This window comes from Pavona decussata, unplaced genomic scaffold, assembly GCF_977016875.1.
Source record: "Pavona decussata unplaced genomic scaffold, jaPavDecu1.1 SCAFFOLD_233, whole genome shotgun sequence".
NCBI lineage: Eukaryota > Metazoa > Cnidaria > Anthozoa > Scleractinia > Agariciidae > Pavona > Pavona decussata.
Genome location: NW_028145638.1, coordinates 2,939,586 through 2,957,972, shown reverse-complemented (window position 1 = coordinate 2,957,972; position 18,387 = coordinate 2,939,586). Strand labels below are relative to the sequence as shown.

The window sequence follows — 18,387 nt, the reverse complement described above, 5'->3', positions numbered from 1 at the left end:
ACTGGTCGCCAAGGAAACGAGGTCCAAATCTTGTTTTGAAAGAAAAAAATGGCGGACAGACCTGAGGAAAACGGGCTCGGTGATACAGAAGGAAAAGAAAGCGATCAGAGGCCTGGATCTGGAAGATCGAAGGGCTCTGCTGATTCTAAAAAGTCTATTCAAGATGCAGTTAGCAAATTGACAGTCAAAGCTCTGAAAGAGTTTCGTTTGAGCGACCCGAGTGATGTGGATACTGTGGTGACCGGTGCGGAAAGCGAGGGCCTTGTCCCAACGGCAACTTTAACCCGGGAAATTCCAACGTTTGATCCTCATGGAGCCCCAAGAGTACAGACATTGCTTTCAGAGGACATAAGTGGCGAGGACACTAGAGAAGATGAAATCGGGGTTGAAAATGATGACGCTGGAGATGATGAAGACCTTAGCGATGAAGAGTCTGCAGGTTCGGAGGGCGAAAGTGATATGGTGGTTCTTGACCCAGACCATGTGAGTAGATGTTGTTTGTCATTTCTTTTTTTCAGTAATGTAAGGTTATTATGTAAATAAGACAAGTTAGTTTATCCGTTTGCGAGGTAACAAACGTTAAACGACAGTTCTATCATTCAAGAATTGTTGAAGAGGCTTCAAATTTAATATATGAAATGAAATTAGGGACACATCATCTATCTGGACCCTGAGCTTGGGAAAACTTCACTTGGTTATAAAATGAAAAATAAAATAAAAATAATAAATGACTTTATTTAAGTGTCGAAGTATTCAGCACTGCTGAAGTGCTTGTTGGGGACACTACATGTATAAATGAGTGAGACAAATATACCAACTGAACACATTTTGTTAAGAGTCTCAACTGGTCGGAGGCACACCAGTTCGCTATTTACAAAGCGTAGCCTCAGGGCTACCATGAAACAAATCTAACTGGTCAGAGTGCAACTTGAACCTGGGACTTCTGGATTGCAAGTCTGGCGCCCTAACATACCAATGGGGCTCTGAAATCCTTGTATTACACCAGACCATGTTCAGCTCTGCTCCATTTAACAACTTCGTTTCTAGACCAGACACCAAAAATCCCTTCCTTATGCATGTACATGTATATCCCAGAGTCACTATTTTCCAGAAACTCTGTTTCAATACAGTCCAACATGTGTTCACTCAAAGTATGTCTGGTAAAGTTGCATTCATAAATGTAGGTTTCAAAGCTTCATTTCATATAGCCAGATCAGCTGTATGTATAGTATGTATATACTGTATATATGAAAGCCTTTGTCTATACACAATGTAAGCTGAAAAACAAATGTTGATAAGAATTGCCTTAACTAACTTTAGTTAATAACTGTTTTACAGGCAAGATTATGAAAAATTGGTTACTTCTCTGATACACTCATGTTCTGTTTTATCACCTTGCAGCCTCTTATGGTCAGATTCCAAGCAGCATACAAAGCACACTTACTCAAGCAGCAAGAAAAAGTTAATCTAGAACTACGAGAACTGGTGAGTGGATTCGCTAATACTAAAACAGTGGAAGTAGATGTAGTAGTGATATAATTGAATGATCAGTCAGCAATTTACCAGCAGTGGGATCTATACCAGACTTAATGTACATCCCAAGATGCCAGGTGTTGTGGAGCAGCTCACACAAAGAAAAGTGTCATTTGACAGACTTGCCAAGTTCAATGAGAATGTATTGAAGGAATACCTGGGTTGTACTGAAAGTCAATAGTTGTTTAGTGTTAAGTTTATTGCCAGTGACTTTGTCACAGCTAGGTTCTTCAATATTATCTGAGAACCAGGCTATTTAAATGTTTACAAGTTTTGCAACATTGGCCCTTTGGGGTTTTGGACTGGTCCACCACTGTACACTGTAATTTTACCAGTAAATTATTGTCATGGACAAAGGCTTAGCAAAAGTGATGGTGTTTCTTGTAACACAGACTGAAGATCTCAAAACCAAGAAGCGTGAGAGAGAAGAGCTTGGTGTTCAGTTGTATGGAGTTCAGCAAGAGCTTGCTCGACAGCAAATGTTGTTGGAGAAGGAACATGATAACTTCAACTCAGAAAATCAGCTCCGACTGCAATGTGAAAAACTGCTAGAGGAAACAAAAGATCTGCATGATAAAACTTCAGAAGACCGTAACCACCAGCGAAAACAAGGTACAGAACATTGTTATAATGAATTGTTATTATTGATAGCGTAAGTGTTTGCTACTGTTGTTCACAATTTTTATTATCTTGGGAATCCTTCTATTAAAATAATATACTATTCTATGCAGTATTTTATGTATGACCAGTAACTTCAGTGAAATTAGCCAGCTCCTCAGAATGTGAATAAGACTAAACAACAGCCAAAGAACAGACTCTCTTTGTCAAATGACTTCCTATTGTCCTTTAATATTATTGTTGCTAAGTAAAGACAGTTCTGCCAGTCCCTGGGTTGATTTTCCAGCGCTGGTCCAGCGTGATAACTCAATATTGTGATAATGAGAGTAACATCTTATAATGTTTGTTTGTTTTCTGCTTATATTTAGCTAAGGAACTCAGAACTGAGGTGGAGAACCTGGCAGCTAGACTGCATTATATGGAGGAAGCTAAGGAGGATGTAAGGGCTGATATCGCTGTCATGAGAAGAGCAGCGGAGAAAGCAGATACTGAAGTTACCAAGGCAGAGATAGAGAAAAAGAAACAGGTAGGTGTTAATATCAAAGGGGAAATTCTCCTATCTTGTCCCCATACTTTTCTTATAGAAGTACTGGAGAGAAGTTATTAAACTATCAAGAAAAGTCACCTTAAGTGAATAATCATTGAATAAGCATTGATATTACAAGGAGAAATTTGATGCTGATTACAGTTAGGGCTTAAAGGGTCAAACAAACAAAGAAACATGTACATGGAAGTGAAATATAAGAAATGCATTTGTGATGGTTTTTCATTTAATATGAATATATGAAACATATAATTATCATATAATTTGTTTGAACTGTGGATGACGATTAAATAGAAGAAAGATCCTCGCAGTTATTTATGCAGCTTAGGCAGTTCCAAAAAGAAAGGCTTTCTTTTCTCAACTGCTTAAGTTGCATAAATAACTGCGAGGATCTTTCTTCTATTTAAGGTTTCTCATTTACATGTACTGTATTAAATATTCAAACAAACATGCACAGCTGTGTGGTTTGGTCAGTTTAGTGGAAAACAAACTGAAATGTTGCTTCATTTTACAGGATCTTCTGGTGGACAGATTAACGCAAACTGTTGATCGATTGAGAGAAGAGATTGATATGTTTGAGACACAATGTTCAGCTCAGCTGGAGGAAACTAAAGCTGCACAAAAATCACTCTCCGAGGCAACCACTGAAATAGAGGTCAGCATTATAACATTATTATATGTACTACTTAGGTTTTTTCTAACTCCATTCAGTTAATTACCCATGTATAGTCCATACCTCCAGTGTTCGCTGATCTTTTTGTGAAACACACTTGCTCAACGTCATCACCCTTAGTGGAACCTCACTTAAGCCTTGTCAAAAAACCAACAAATTTGTATAAACTCTTTTTACACATTGGTAACCTAGTACGCTGTATCTGTATTTTGCTTTATATTATATCCATGGCTCAGATCTTGTAAAATCCTACAGGATGCTGCTAAATGGCAAATAATCCTTTAGGATTCTTATAAGATTTCATACAATCATGTAGGATCCTGTAAAATGTTACAGGATTCTTGAAGGATCTTACAGCTGTCACAGTGTATGTGCGATCCTATAGTATAAGAATAGCAAGATCCTTCAAAATCTGTACAGGATCCTTGATGATCCTGCAAGATCTGTGCAGGAAACTGCAGAGAGTTGGCAGAGGTTTAAAGTATTATTGAAGGGCTGGGACCGTAACTGTCTTGAGCCCTTCAATATGCAAGGTTACGCAAGGTTCTTGAAGATCAGGTTTGGAAGTGAAGATCCTTTATTGGTCCCTCTCAGATCCTAATAACTCTAAGAGGTCCGTACGCAGATCCTCAAAGTTCCTTGAGGATTTTTTTAAGGACAATGCCTACTTTTGTTACTGTGCATATGTTTTGCACATCTCAAGATACTCAGGTTTCCTATGGGTGGTGCCTACTAATACAGAGATATTTTTGTGTGGTTTAAAACTATGCGGAGAAAGCAGAACTTAGCAATTGCTTTTGGTATCCAAAAGGAAAAACTGGGGGTAACCATGCATTTTTTAGAGATAATAAAGCTTCAATTAAAAAAAAAACATACATTGCTTTGTATTTTACTGCTTTTTAGAACAATTGTTGCCTAATTATCTCTAAAAAATGCATGGTTGCCCCAATTTTCTTTTTGGATTTCAATATCCCTTGCTAAGATCTGCTTTTTCCGCCGTCATAAACTGCGCAAAAATACTTCTGTATTAGTAGGCACCATCCTTAAGATTTCCACCAGGGATGGCCTGTGGTTTGGATACGTGTACTTAAACCATTGTGAAAAAAATTTATGTTACATGGTACAGTACATGTCAGTAAATTTAACTAAAATTTTGTTTCTGTTTCTAAAGGCTCTTCAGCTGGAGAAAAAACAGCTGACTCAGCAGTGGTATAGCAGTTTGATTGGCATGAGGAGGCGTGATGAGGCATTTGCCGCAATGCAAGAAGCTCTGAGGTGAGTGATCTGAGGGGGTGCCACAAAGCTCTTAGAAAGTCCCACTCATAGGATGGATTAGCAGAGCAAGCAAAAAAGCAATGCAAGATCTGATAATAAACAGCTAGTGCTTCTTGATGTATTTCAAACACGAGACACAGTGTTTCATCACATAACAAACACCGAGAAGAGAGTTGAAAATACGACGCATAGCGGAGTATTTTTGACGAACTTCGAGGTTTTTGATATTGTGATGAAACACTGTGACGAGTGTTTGATATAACTTCTAGCTACTTCTAAAACAAACTGATTTTGAAGAAGAAATTAAGGATGCAAAAACGTGTAGTTTTTCATCAGATATCCAAACACGTCACGGTGCATGATTTCCTTTCTCTTTGGCTTTTGAATTATTAATGAATTTGAGAAGTAATATATCAAACATGAGGAAGAGTGTTTCCTCCGATTTCCAAACACCGAGAAGTAGGTTGGAAAAACGAGGTACAGCTGATTTTTTTTAACCAATTTTGAGGTGTTTGGAAATAGGATGAAACCCTCTTTCGAGTGTTTGATATAGCTTCTCAAACTATTGATAATTCTTGGAGAAATTCGAAGCAAAAGTTCACAAAATTTTATGATAATTAAAGTCACATTTCTAAACCTCCTTCACGGTAGTGATTTGCTTTGTTTTGGCTTGATGAATTATTAATGAGTTTGAGAAGACCAAGTCCAAACTGATGGAATTCAAACCAAATATGGCATCAACTCGCGGAATTGAACCTCTTTAGGGCCACATTGGTGGGAGGCAAGTGCTCTCACCACTGCACCATCCCATGGTGACGGACCGAAAGCTGAATTACACAGACCATTACAGTGTGGGTGTATTGGACAACCCTCTCTCTTTTAAGGATAGAAAGGTTATCACAATAAAATTTATTTTCTCCCCTTAGTCTACAAAGACAGAGAATTCAGGCCATAGAAACAGAGATTGAAGGATACAGGAAGTCAATCAGCAAAGCACAGGAACAGAACGAGCAGATCACACTGATGCACAACAAGATTGAAGCTGACATCTCCATGGTCAAGAAACTGATCGGCGTCAGTAAAAACAAGCAGGAAGTGCTCAAGACTGAGTACAGCAAGTACACCAGAACACTGCATGAAACAGAACAGCAACTTAACAGAGCAGAAACTGTAAGTGAACACTAGAGGAATGTAGAACTTTCCTTAATCAAGACATTTTTGAAAATGGAACTTTTTTCCTGGTTTGCCTTCTGTCAGGACACTAAAATGGTGTTTTTGGTCGTCTAAATCTAAACTTTTAAAAATGCTTTCCTATAGGCCATTTCCAAGTCACTCTTAACCTCATTATTAAAGCAAGGCTTTGTACAAAGCCTTTCATATGAAAAGCTTTGCACATAGCCTCGCTTTCATAATGAGGTTCAAAGCAACTCTGAAATGGCCTATTACATGTAAACAGTCATTTTTTGAAAACACTACTTTCCTGATCTACTATGAATGAGTTCAAACGCTGTCCAAATGCACTTCTTATGAGAAGTGACCAGGGTTGAAAACAGCCTTGAAGATGGCAAAATTGGCAATTTTTGTCATGGACTTCCAAAATCTGACAAAAAGTTGGAAAATTAAAAAAAGGTACTTGCATGACTAAACGGGAAAAATATCCCAGAGAGCGGATAAGAACTTTGAATTTTACAAACATCCAAAAATTAATTTTGAGCATTACCAAAAATACATTCTTGACGTGCATCGCCTCTCCTCGCGATGTGGAAGAGAATTTTTGTGCGATAGCGTGTTTTGCTCGCTTTATTATATCCCTTAGGACAATAAAAAAACTATTCATGATGTATTATTCAAAGTAACACAGGGATACTCGGAAAAAAGGAAATCTCAGTGCTCCTATCAGGAGTTGAACCTAAGACCTTCCGCTTACTAGTTCGGATGCTCTGCCACTGAGCTACAGGAGACTAAGGGAGCTAAGGCCATTAACTAGGTTTTTTTTACTAGACTGTTCATAGTCTAGTAGCTTATCAGCTTATGACCTGTTTTTTTTCTTCTTCACTAAACCAGGAAGTGACTCTAAAAGACAATGAGCTCTCAGCTCTGAGAAAACAGATTGAGCGGGAATTCATGGAGAAGATAAAAGTTGAGGATAACATCATGGAGAAGATGCGAAGCCAGCTGACGTTGGACAAAGCTGCACAGTACACCAAGAAAGTGACAGACAAGTTAAGAAGGAGAGCAACAGAATTGGTACGTGTACACTGAGTTATTTAATTTGTTTTTGTTAACTTGCTAAAACTACTTGATAGAATAGAAAGTCAGTACCGGTAGTTATAATGTAAGTAATATACTTGACAGCTACATGAATTCATTGATTTTGTTGACTTGTAACTATTCCCATCAATCCAAAAACCTTCCCTAAGAACGCAAGTCCTCATATTCAGGGTAAACTGTATTCCGTTCATTTAACAATTAACCTGCAAGTTAAATCGCGCGAAATATCGCCTGATACTTAGCCGACAAGACCGTAAATGTTTTGTTATCCAACACATTGATAACAAAGCAGTTTTATTGCAGAAAAGCTGGAGACGATGTTCGAAGATCGTCTCCAGTGCTCTGCTATTTTTCTCCCCAACGTTCAGAATTACGTATATTGCAGGATATCTGTTGTGTACGGACGACGAACATTGAGTGCAGCATGACCATACTTGGGCAGTGATACAATTTGTTGAACAACAGTCTGCTACATCGGGCAGAATGAACCAAATACTATTCCGTTCATTCCGAAAACAGAATAGGTCCCAAAAGAACATCAATACCGTTTATTCCGTATATTGATTCTCGCCGTTTCCGGAATACATGTTATTGTAGTCACAAAAGAACTCACCCTTAATTGTAATTTTATTCGTCTCGCAGGAAAGCTCAGTAGCTGAGGTCGAGAACGAGATATCCAGAGACATCTTGGACATCTCCAACACCACAACTCGTGTTCGTCAGCTCCAAGACATCATGGATAACCTGAATGAGGAGATACATCAAAAGAACGCCACCATCTCTAAGATAGAAGGAGAAATAGTAAAGAGGAATGCCATCATTGAGAGGAAACAGAGCACCATTGATCAGTATAATAAACGGATTGATCAGATGAGGAATAAAGATGGGGTATGTACATGCACACTCGGACCGTTAAGCTTAGGCTACGCTAGAGGCGCGGTTATACTAGGCAATTTGTTTTACAACTTGTCTCGCAATTTCGTTGCGCTGAAAAAATAAAAAAGAATTCATTTTTTTTTCTTAAGTATAGTAAACCGGCCGAGCCAATTTTCGCGCGCTCACGTTTTGCGCGTAATTCACTATCCGAGAGAAAAATAGCGTACTAGTCGTAGTCTAGCAAAATGGGTGGAAGGTTTTTCAATAAAATAGGAAATAGAGTTGAACTGTTCGATTTTAAAAACGACGGCCGGTTTAACTGGCCTCAAATCAGCTTGCAAAATGCATGTACCACTCATTTGCCAGGAGCGATGGTAGGCAGCTGTATTGCCATTATAGCTAGCGCTTTAATTCAGCGTAATAAGATTAGTTATTATTATATAATGCAATTCCAGGGATTTGGATTGGCTTAGCGGCCATGGTATATCATCTCATATCCAACGCGCGCTCGTGGAAGAATTGTTGTCTTGTAATACGGCTTTACGAAAAGTCATATTGTAGGGATAAATGCATACAATGACATTCTCTCTGACTAAGAATTGAAGTTTAATGAAGTTTGTTATTATTTTTACCTTTGTTAGGGAGAAGAAATCGGACCACTGGAGCTTCAAATACACACTTTACAAAAACAGATTGAGGCCCGCTTGAATGAGATCACTGAATTACAACAGTTTTGGCTCAGAAATCAGAGTGAACTGGTGAAGACATTGAAAGATGTTCAGAAACAGTCAGAAGACATGGAATACTTCAAGAAACAATACACAATATTACTACAAAAGAAACTAAGGATTGAAGGTGTGGGAACGCACAACAGTAGAATTGTATTGTCTACTGTTGATTCAGATCAGAATTAGTTTTAGCTACAGCTTTAGATATACATGGCTACTGGGCGTGTCCGGCGCCAGTGTCTATTGATCTGTTGCCGTATTTTCCGAGTGCCTGATTCACGCTAGTGACAGAAGCGACGGAAGCGGAATCGGAATCGGAATCGGAAGAATCTTTCGACGGAAGCTTCAAAATGGCGGAAGGTCGCCATGTTTTCCGTTCTAAATCTCGTGTAAAGGGATTGCAAATGAGCTTTGTGATTGGTTGATTCTTCTGCTTGTGCTTCCGATTCCGATCAACTAGTTCACACTTGATCACGAGCGACGGAATCAGAAGCGGAATCGGAAGAAATTGATCCTTGCGCTCCGTTTTTTTTTTATTCACACTGGAACCGAAGGTTCCTTACGCTTCCGATTCCGTTGCCAGTGTGCACCAGCCCCAAAATAAAGACGGTGTACCACTTTCTGTTGTAAAACCAAAACCCAGATCGTCAGATTGGTCAATTACAACAAGCCCAAAAACTCAATGAACCAGTCAGCCGAAGCTTATTAAAACACAAAGTTGATAGTAGAGTTGGTAGTAAAGATTAAAGATTAAAGGTTAATCCGCGATTAAAAGTTAAGCGAGGTTTTCATCTCGCTCGTTATTGGTAAAGAACAGTTTAAAAACTGAGGGAAAAAATCTTTTAAAATAATTCGTATGGGTTAGTAAATAAACTCGAATGAAAGTTCACGATAACCCAGGATTAGCTTAATCGCGCTTTGAACAACTGGGCCCAGGAAAGCACGCTTCAAGCAAGATGCGGTTCAGTGCCAATCGGTAGAATTGGTTGCGATCCTGATCAAAAACCCAGCTTGTGTGCTCTAATTTGCCGGTTCAAGTGCACTTTAGAAGATTTCAAGCCATTTACAATTCCGTTAAGCTTCAACGATTTTACTTTTTTTCCTACGCTTCGTTCTGATGTCTACTGCGTTGTTTCCTTCTCAAACGGTGTATTCTTCGTTTTCATTTCTTAGGAGAAATCAACTCCCACAACAATGAGATGCAAGATATTGAGCGGAATATACGGAGTATGCAGAACGACATGACAAAACTCAACACGCTCATTACTAAAGAGAGTGGCCTGAGACAAGCATTACAACAAGGAACCGTGTTGATGGAGAGCGACTTCATTCAGGCGCTTAAAGTGAGTTTACTGTTTACCATCCGTTTACTGTTTATCGTGTTTATCAAACCCGAGGAAGAGTGTCATCCAGTGTCCAAACACGGAGAAGTAGGGCGTAGCCGAGTTTTTTTTTTTTAACAACTTCGACGTGTTTGGAAATAGGATCTGGATGAAACACTCTTTTTTGTTTGAGTATAGCTTCTCAAATTATTAATAATTCTTGGAGAAAATCGAAGCAAAAGCTCACCAAAATTTTGTGATAATTAAGACCAAGTTTTCAAACCTCCTTCCTCTGTTTTATGATTTATTAATAAGTTTGAGGGATGTCTTTCTTTCTGACTTTTAATAAGTGTTGATGCACTTATTACGCCATTGCCAGGATCAAAAGTCAAGCGGGGAAAAGCAGAATTTTTTCAAGGTCCTGAAGGGAAACGTCAGTGGATTTCCTGTCAATTCAAGGAAATTCTAAATTCTATCTTAACATCAGTGAAAAGTCAAGGAATTTTACCTGTGACTAGCTGCTACTTTTGCAAAAGAGTTCCCTTTTGGCAAGGGTAACCTTATTTCAAAAACGTTTTACGAAGGCAATGATTTCCGTGGCTTTATTGCAAAAAATTTGTTATGAATCGTCAGTGAAAACTGCTTTATTATCAATAGAAAGTCAAGAGTATTAAGTGAACACTTGTGAGCTTAAAATATGTGTAACATCCCAGTGTTTGTGTTTGTATGACAGGAAGCCGAAGGAGAATCAATCAATATGCAGAATCAAATTGACGCGCTGAAGGAGGAGAAGGAAAGACTGCTCAACAGTTTAGTGGAGGCAGAGTAAGTATATCAATAGACCTTTATCACGATAATCTGAAATTTTGATGTAGACCAGGTAGCGAAGAACCATTTACACAGCTGAAAAGAGCACTTTAAAATTAGTAAAAAGCCAACTTTGACAGTATTGTCTTTTAAAATAGTGAAGATATAGTTCCGCAATTTCGGGACTTTTTGCAGACGTTTGTATGCGTCTTCATACAAACGTCTATAAAATTTTCAAACTTAACAAAACTATATCTTCCGGCGCTATTTTAAAAGACAAAACTCTCAAACTTGGCCTTTTTACTAATTTTACGATGTTCTTTTCAGCTGTGTCAATGGTTCTTCGTTACGTGGCCTACATTGAAATTTTAAATTACCGTGATAAAGGAGAATTAGATACGCTACTTTTTTCTGGGGTTACTACAACCTCGTTCCCAGGGTAAGAGAGATCCTGGGAACGAGGATGGAGTTGCTACTCTTCATAGGCATCCAAAGCTTCTTTCCAGTTCAATAGAGAGATAAAGAATCGCGTTTACAGCAGACGGCAAACGTGAGATTCATGTTTATGTTTTCCTGAAAAAGTAAGCACATAGATGATAATAGTGCAAAATAATTCTGGCCTTTGATGCTAACCCAAAACACTCAATATTACTGAGAAACGGAAAGCAGCGAGCGGCAAATGAAGGATAAACATGGTCACGTGGCCATTTCTGCCGTTTGCCGTCACCGTAATTATAAATCTCTCCAATATCTGTTCTGATGGGCGACATCTGTAATTTCCTCAGGTATTTGGATTTTATCGTTTTTTCTTCTCAAAGTGTCGAAGCTTGGACTTAAATTATTGCCCAGGTTTTATTTCCGGGGGAAATAATATCGGGTTAAAAATGCCACCTAGGAATTTTGATTGGAGAACAACATCTCGTAACTTCGGGAATAAAATAGCTTCCTTCATTTACATACGCAACTAAAGATTCTGTTCACTTACATGTTGTAGTAAAGAATCCAGACAGTTCAAAATGTGTTACTTTACGCAAACTATCCCATAAAGACCCTGAAACGAAATGGGAGAGGAGAACATTGAAATTTGTTTTCCTGTAACCGACGGAATAGTTTCTTTTTCTAAGCAAGTTAATGAGCCTACAAATAGACCGCAAATTGCTTCTGCCAGGGGTTTTACTGACGTGTTTGCAAGGAATTTTGTACAGTGTAAAGGTGATGTGCCGGTTGCACAGGGGTCTACACTATTACACCATACATTCTGTTAAATTTACCCTTCACCCCATTCAGTGTACAGAATGCCCTAGTTAGGTTTCCGTTTAAACTTTTAAGAACCTTTTTTTCACGAGACCGTTTCCTATTTTCAGGCGACAAATCATGTTATGGGAGAAGAAGACTCAGCTAGCGCGTGAAGCTAAGAATGCAGTTGATCTGGAATACGGCCAAGGAGAAATCAGGGCCATGAAGGCAGAAATACATAGAATGGAGGTCAGAAAAATGTTCTGTTTTTTTTTTTCTTTTACATAAGTTTTTAGTCCTTAAACGTTTGTTGAAACGTGCCGCTGTACGTGACTCTTTTAGTTAGCTTTAATTATTAAGTTGTGTTCACACGACAAACTTAAGTCTGCAATCTTATGTTTGCAAATTCCAAACAGCAAACTCATGATCATGTGTTCACACAATAAACCTCACTTTTTATGAAGTTGGGTAAACGCAATGTTTTCAACAACTTTCTCTGTATTGTTAAAGGAAAATCACGTGTTTTGCAAACAGTTTTCGAACATAAAGAAGTTGTTGAAAAAGTTTACGAGAACAGAGGCTGGTTCTGTTCCTCTCCACACTGATGTATTGGTTTGTTGTAATTGCGATGCAAGCATGCTGAAGTGTGTTTGCTTTCACGAGTTCGCACACTTTTGCAAGGTTAAAAGTTGGCCATGCGCTTTGAACTGCTTTTAAACCTACATTGAATGTTTTTAGATTTAACTGTAAACGGAAGCCATCGTTGTGCTTCATTTGCAAACCATTAAGACTAAGGTATAAGTACAGATTTTAAGTGTATGCTTGTTTAAAATACTCCGAATATATCTAAAAAAAATGCTTTAAAACCTGACCTAATTAAGTCACTTACCCTTGTAAATGCTGAAAATGTTCAAAGGCAAACTGAATAAGTTTCTCAAGTTAAACCCTGAAAAGTTACATGCCTCAAGTGATGTACCGGTATGTGAGTGAATGACGGCACAATGGGCTGAACACGCAAGCGCATTCGCAAGCGCGCGCGTGCAATGACGTGAACAATGCTATCTGTGCGCGCTTTTGCATGGCTTCATTTCTCTAACTGTTTAAATACGGCACAAGAATTTTTGATAAAAAGAAAACATGTCGCACAAACACTTATGAAGCAATTATAACGTGAAGCGAAACAGATGAAACTTCGGGAATTTGCGCATGAGCTGGACGACGCTTGTTTTAGTATTTCTAGATGAAACCATCCCGAGAGCTGGACTTTTCAGCGAAAGCTTACAAACTATAATTATTTCTTAGGTTCGTTACTCGCAGCTGATGCGGCAACAGGAGAAGATGATACAGGACATGGAAAAATCTGTTGTACGAAGAGAGGTCATTATCACTCGGTAAGTACTAAGAGGATCCCAGTTCTCGAGTGGCTGCCTCAAAAGCGTTTGTATTTTCAAAGTTATCACCCAGGGCTGAGTTGCTCGAAGCATGGTTAGCGCTAACCATTGGTTAAAAGGTATTAAAACCTATAGGTTGTTATGGTATTTAACCCGGGTTAGCGCTAACCATGCTTCGAGCAACTGGGCCCAGCTGTTCAGGGCGAAAGCCGATTAACACTAATCCCCGATTGAAAATTGACCTAGCATTTCATCTCGCTTATTTTAAATGTTTTCAAGAGCTTATTTTAAGCTAATGGTAAAGAAAAGTCCAAGTCAAAACTAAAGGATAAAAATCTTTTGAAAGAATCTTAAATTTATTGATTAGTCATTAAACTTGAATCAAAGTTTATGTTAACCCAGGATTTGCTTAACCGCCCGGGCTTTGAACAACTGGGCCCAGCCAACTAGCTACTCCGGCAAAACAGCTAGCTGCTGAAAAGGGCGGAAAACATCGCCCAGAATGCTATTGTCTTTCGCGATATGTACTTGCAGTGGTCAGTATTCCAAGACGCGTCATAATAATTTTCATATCCAGAACTGGGCGTCTGTGATTGACCAGGTAGCACTCTAATCAAAGGAGGGCCGCGCTCTTTACAAAACGTTTTGTCAACAGATTTGTGTGCGGCTAGATATTTTTATTTGACTCAAAAGTTTGATAGACTCCCGATGGTCAAAACGTTGTCTGAATTATCGAAACAGTTTTTTTGTGAATTTTTGTTCAAATACAGTCAAACCTGTATATAACGGCCCTGTATATAGCGGTCACCCTGTGTATAACGGTCACTGAACAACTTCCCGAAAATCGTCCCTTATATTTACTGTTAAGTTGACCTGCATAAAGCGGTCACCTGTATATAACGGACGCGGTCACCCTTTAGACTTCCTGAATGCACAATTTCATTATCTTCTACCTGTATATAACGGTCACGAAATTGGGTTACGATTAACGAATAATGCAAGGGATATATCGATGACTCTAACCCCAACTGGAGGGAGGAGGTCCGAACGATCTCTTTGATGGCCAAGATGGTGAAATTGCAGCTAGCCCCCCTGAGACGCGAAGGAGAAAGCAGCGATGCCACAGAACTTGACCTTGATGAATAAGACAGTAGCACAGGCAGTCGGGCTTGCAAAGCAGCTGAAAGACTTTGCTCAGTACGACATGAAGAACTTTCTTTCACACTATTTTTTTTTTTTATTTTACATTAAGTAAAGTCAATGACATACTACATGAAATCAAGCTTCGAGCGCCGAAATATCAGAAAACTATAACCGATTTTTTTAAATCCATAATTACGTTAAAAGCTTTTCCTACAAGGAAACTTAGATGAGTATACTGCACCTCCGTAAAAGTACGCCACGGACATTTTATAGGCCTTTTTTATCCTGATTATTGCGTTGCTGTTACTCGTTATTGTCACTAAAACGCAAATTGAGTGATAATTTGTACATAAAAATGCTATTTATTGACTTCTGGGGGAGTTTAAAAGAAACCTGTGTACAGCGGTCACCCTGTATATAACGGTCACCTGGCCATTTCCCAAGGGTGACCGTTATATACAGGTTTGACTGTAGCGAGCTAAGCTGCGATCAGGCGATTTTTTTCCGCGTTCTCATTTAGCTTTCGTCCTTTCGTGGTTTTCGAGAAAAATGGCTTGATTGCAGGTTCATAGTGAGCGGGAAGCGTATTGTGGGCCATTCGCTTTTACTTCACACTCGCGCTATTATACTCAAACGATTTTTTGTGTTGTTGTTGCTGACTTATTAGGTTTTAGCCCCCTGTCTTCTTTTTTCCCGCGTTTACCATCGGTTCCCCTTTGAACAGGTAACAGGTGGGAAACGCGATGAAAAAAGGACTTGCTCAGAGCGCGGGAAACAATTAACTAATGGTAAACGCGGGAAAAAGGAATTAGCTGCAAGCGCCGTTCAGCGCATCATTGTGGTAAGCACCACTGGCAACTGGTGGTAAACGCGGGAAAGGGACTTGCTCAAAGCGCGGGAAAATAAATAACTTGTGGTAAAGGCGGGAAAAGGAACTTGCTGTAAGCCCTGTTGCCTTCGTGTGGTAAGCATCACTGGCAACCAGTAGTAAAAAGGAAAACGCGCCAAATACGTGTATTCCGGTGGCGACAGATGTGTGGCAAAACATGTAACTAGTGGTAAGCTAAGTTAACCGGCTTCAAGAACCTGAAAACCTAACTGGCGGAAACTGCGCTAACAACCAACTTATTAGCAGTTCGTTAAGTGCAGGAAACGTTCAAGAGCAAGTGGAGTAACGTATAGCACACCATGATTAATTGCAATCTTCTTTTTCTAACGTTTTTGTCTCATTTGTTTCCAGTGGAGATGCGCAGGCAAAGATGGGCAAAGTGACGAACACTAAAGGATCATTCCAGAAGAAACTCGCAGAAATGAAAAAGAAAATCAAACAGACGAACCAGGACGCGAATGCGTGTGACACAGGTTAGTTCCCTTATTTAACCTGAGAATCACCTGAAGATTAAAAGCTTCTGCCCAGCGCCAAAACCCATACCGGAAGAAGTGTTTCTTTCCAACAAGAAAAGGTCATTTTGGTACAATTTTGTGTTTGAGCGGGGGTACGCCGCTCTATCTTTCACTTTGTACCTCGTTTGCTTTTAATACCGATTCAAATGTCCCGTGTGTGGTATGAATAAAAGTGTCCTCGCGAACTTCCTCAGACGTTACTGACTTTCGTCCTTTTATGTGATCAAATTCTGTCAGTAGCAATGAGTGTGGTGTTGATGTAAATTGCCAATGTTAGTTTAACTAATACAGGACTGCCATTAAAACCAACCATGCTGAAATAAATTTCCTATGAAATATTTGGTTGAATAAAACAAACAAACAAACAAACAAAATAAATAAATAAATAAACAAAAAAACAGGACAAGGGACTGACCCACATACAGAGTTTGGTGTTTGGATTCGTCAAACTAAATTAGCTGTGACCCAGTGTGAAGCCTACCTTTCAAGTGTGAGCAAGCCTTGTCTATTTTTCTTAGTCGTGTCTTTGGGCATGATAAGGGAGGAGAACTCGTCTTAATCTATTACGCTCTTTTGTCTGAGATGTAAATGGGACCGTTTTTGACGAAGGACTTCTACTATGACTCAGCCATGTTGTGTTTTGTTTACCTGTAGACATTCAAGTCCTGCGTGAGAAGCAAATGTCAGTGAGCCGTGAGTTGGAGGAGAAACAGACCACATGCCAACAGCTACACGGAAGCGTTGATGAACTAGAGGTGCAGATAGACACTCTGTCGGAGGAGAGGCAGAGGGTGAGTTCCCAGTACCTGTGTACCCACCTCCACTCTCACGGTCACATATCACACCGTCTCATTGCAGTTCTTGTGAAAACTCTTTTTCAAACAAACTTTTGGTCGCGTGATGTTTGTATATTCATTTATATGAACTAACATGTCTTTGTCATTTAAATGACCCCAAGTGAAATGCTTTCATGCATTCACTTTCATCTCATCACCTCAACTCGTATATTACGAATTCACAAAATGACCAGCTCCCAGTTGGCTTGATAGGTCAATTGGAAGTGCGCTGCACCGGCATCCCAGACGTCATGGGTTTCCGTTCAAGCCTGAATTTTTTAAGGCTTTCTTTTCGCAACTGCTTAAGTTGCGTATATAACTGCGATGATCATTCACTTATTCACGGTAATGCTTTCTCTTAACAGAATCTAGCAGACATTGTGGCTAAACAACAGAAGCTGAAGTATTACACACAGCTGAAGAGCGGGCGATACACACCGCTGTGCAAAACACCGGAGACGCTAGAAAACGAACTACAGAAACAACGCGCTCGTCTCCAGTCCCTTATGACCATTGTTGACCGATTGAATCAGGAGTTTCCTCAAGCTCAGCCAGCACTGCGCAAAATCACCCTGTCCCTGGGCTACAGGGGAATGCCCGAGGAGGCCGCGGCGTAATCTCTACCCACCCCTCCCCCTAAGAAAGAGTATTGTGAGCTGCATAGTTTAAAAGAACGTGTATTATATTTGATCAATTTGAGAATTGTATTTCTCTCAATTGATATGTGAAATTACTTGATGAATATTGTTCAGTATTGTCGCTTCTCACGATGCCCACTTTTGTCGTTGCAATCGATTGAATTGTTTTCTTATGTATCATTCTTTCCTTCGATGTTGCGATCATCGTGCTGTTGTATATATTGAACGTAAATTTGAATGGTAAAACTTGATGATATCTAAGAATGAATCAATTAAAAATAGCTTAACTGATATTCATTTGTGTAGTTGTTTCTAACTTTAGCCCACTTCAGTAAACAACCTTGTTCTGACTTGTGCTAGAGCTGTCTCTCACAACCCACAGGCACTTCACACAGCCGGGGCGTCACCTGGTCTTTGCCAGAGGGAGCAGCACGGGACTGTTGCAGGAGATCACGGGTTCGAACCCTGGCCAGACCAACACTCAGGGTCTTAAAATAACTAAGGAGAAAGTGCTGCCTTTGCGCTGACAGTCACAAATATTAAGACCTTCATATTGCTCGGCTGACCATGTAGAAATGGTGGTCGCGTCGCCAGTTTGGGGACTTAAAGGGGAAGTATCACGAAAATATGATGTCATTTCAAAACCCAAAAATGTTTGTCTGACAACAGAAAGAAAAAATGATTGTCTAGTTTTTTTTATAAATTATCACCCCAGTGCAATAAAACTGTCGATTAGTGCCTCTGGCCAGAGACAGAGTAGGTCGGAATGGATTAAAACTTGAAAAATATTAGGCTAATGTTTTTCAAGTTTTCGTATTTTTGTTTCCAAAATGCGCTAAAGCAGAGTACGAGTTGTTCCCTTCAAGAATTGAGTTCATTTCTCTCCTCTCGTTGTTCTGGAATTTTATTGTAGCTATGTGAAGGTCTTATTTCACCATTTTTAACAAAAGAGGTCAAAACCCCATGATACTTCCCCTTTAAACAAACTGGCTGTGATCACCCCCAGAATGCCAACATGTGGTCAGCGTGATTCTCTGAATGGCTTCTGAGCGAACGAGAGCACAACTCTGTGCAACAGCCAGAAGTCAAGTG

At 39.5% G+C, this 18,387-nt stretch overlaps 1 protein-coding gene across 1 annotated transcript; it reads left to right on the top strand.

The window, feature by feature from the left end:
• The first annotated feature begins 22 nt into the window (after positions 1–22).
• LOC146458397 (coiled-coil domain-containing protein 40-like) lies at positions 23–17,588 on the top strand. The gene is made up of 17 exons (XM_085090855.1): positions 23–483; positions 1,402–1,485; positions 1,926–2,145; positions 2,520–2,677; positions 3,210–3,350; positions 4,540–4,643; positions 5,570–5,813; positions 6,708–6,890; positions 7,557–7,802; positions 8,432–8,645; positions 9,692–9,861; positions 10,574–10,665; positions 12,012–12,132; positions 13,186–13,274; positions 15,658–15,779; positions 16,476–16,612; positions 17,023–17,588. The coding sequence occupies exons 1-17, from the start codon at positions 49–51 to the stop codon at positions 17,272–17,274; spliced, it is 3,012 nt and encodes a 1,003-aa protein (XP_084946981.1). The 5' UTR covers positions 23–48; the 3' UTR covers positions 17,275–17,588.
• The last annotated feature ends 799 nt before the right edge of the window (positions 17,589–18,387 follow it).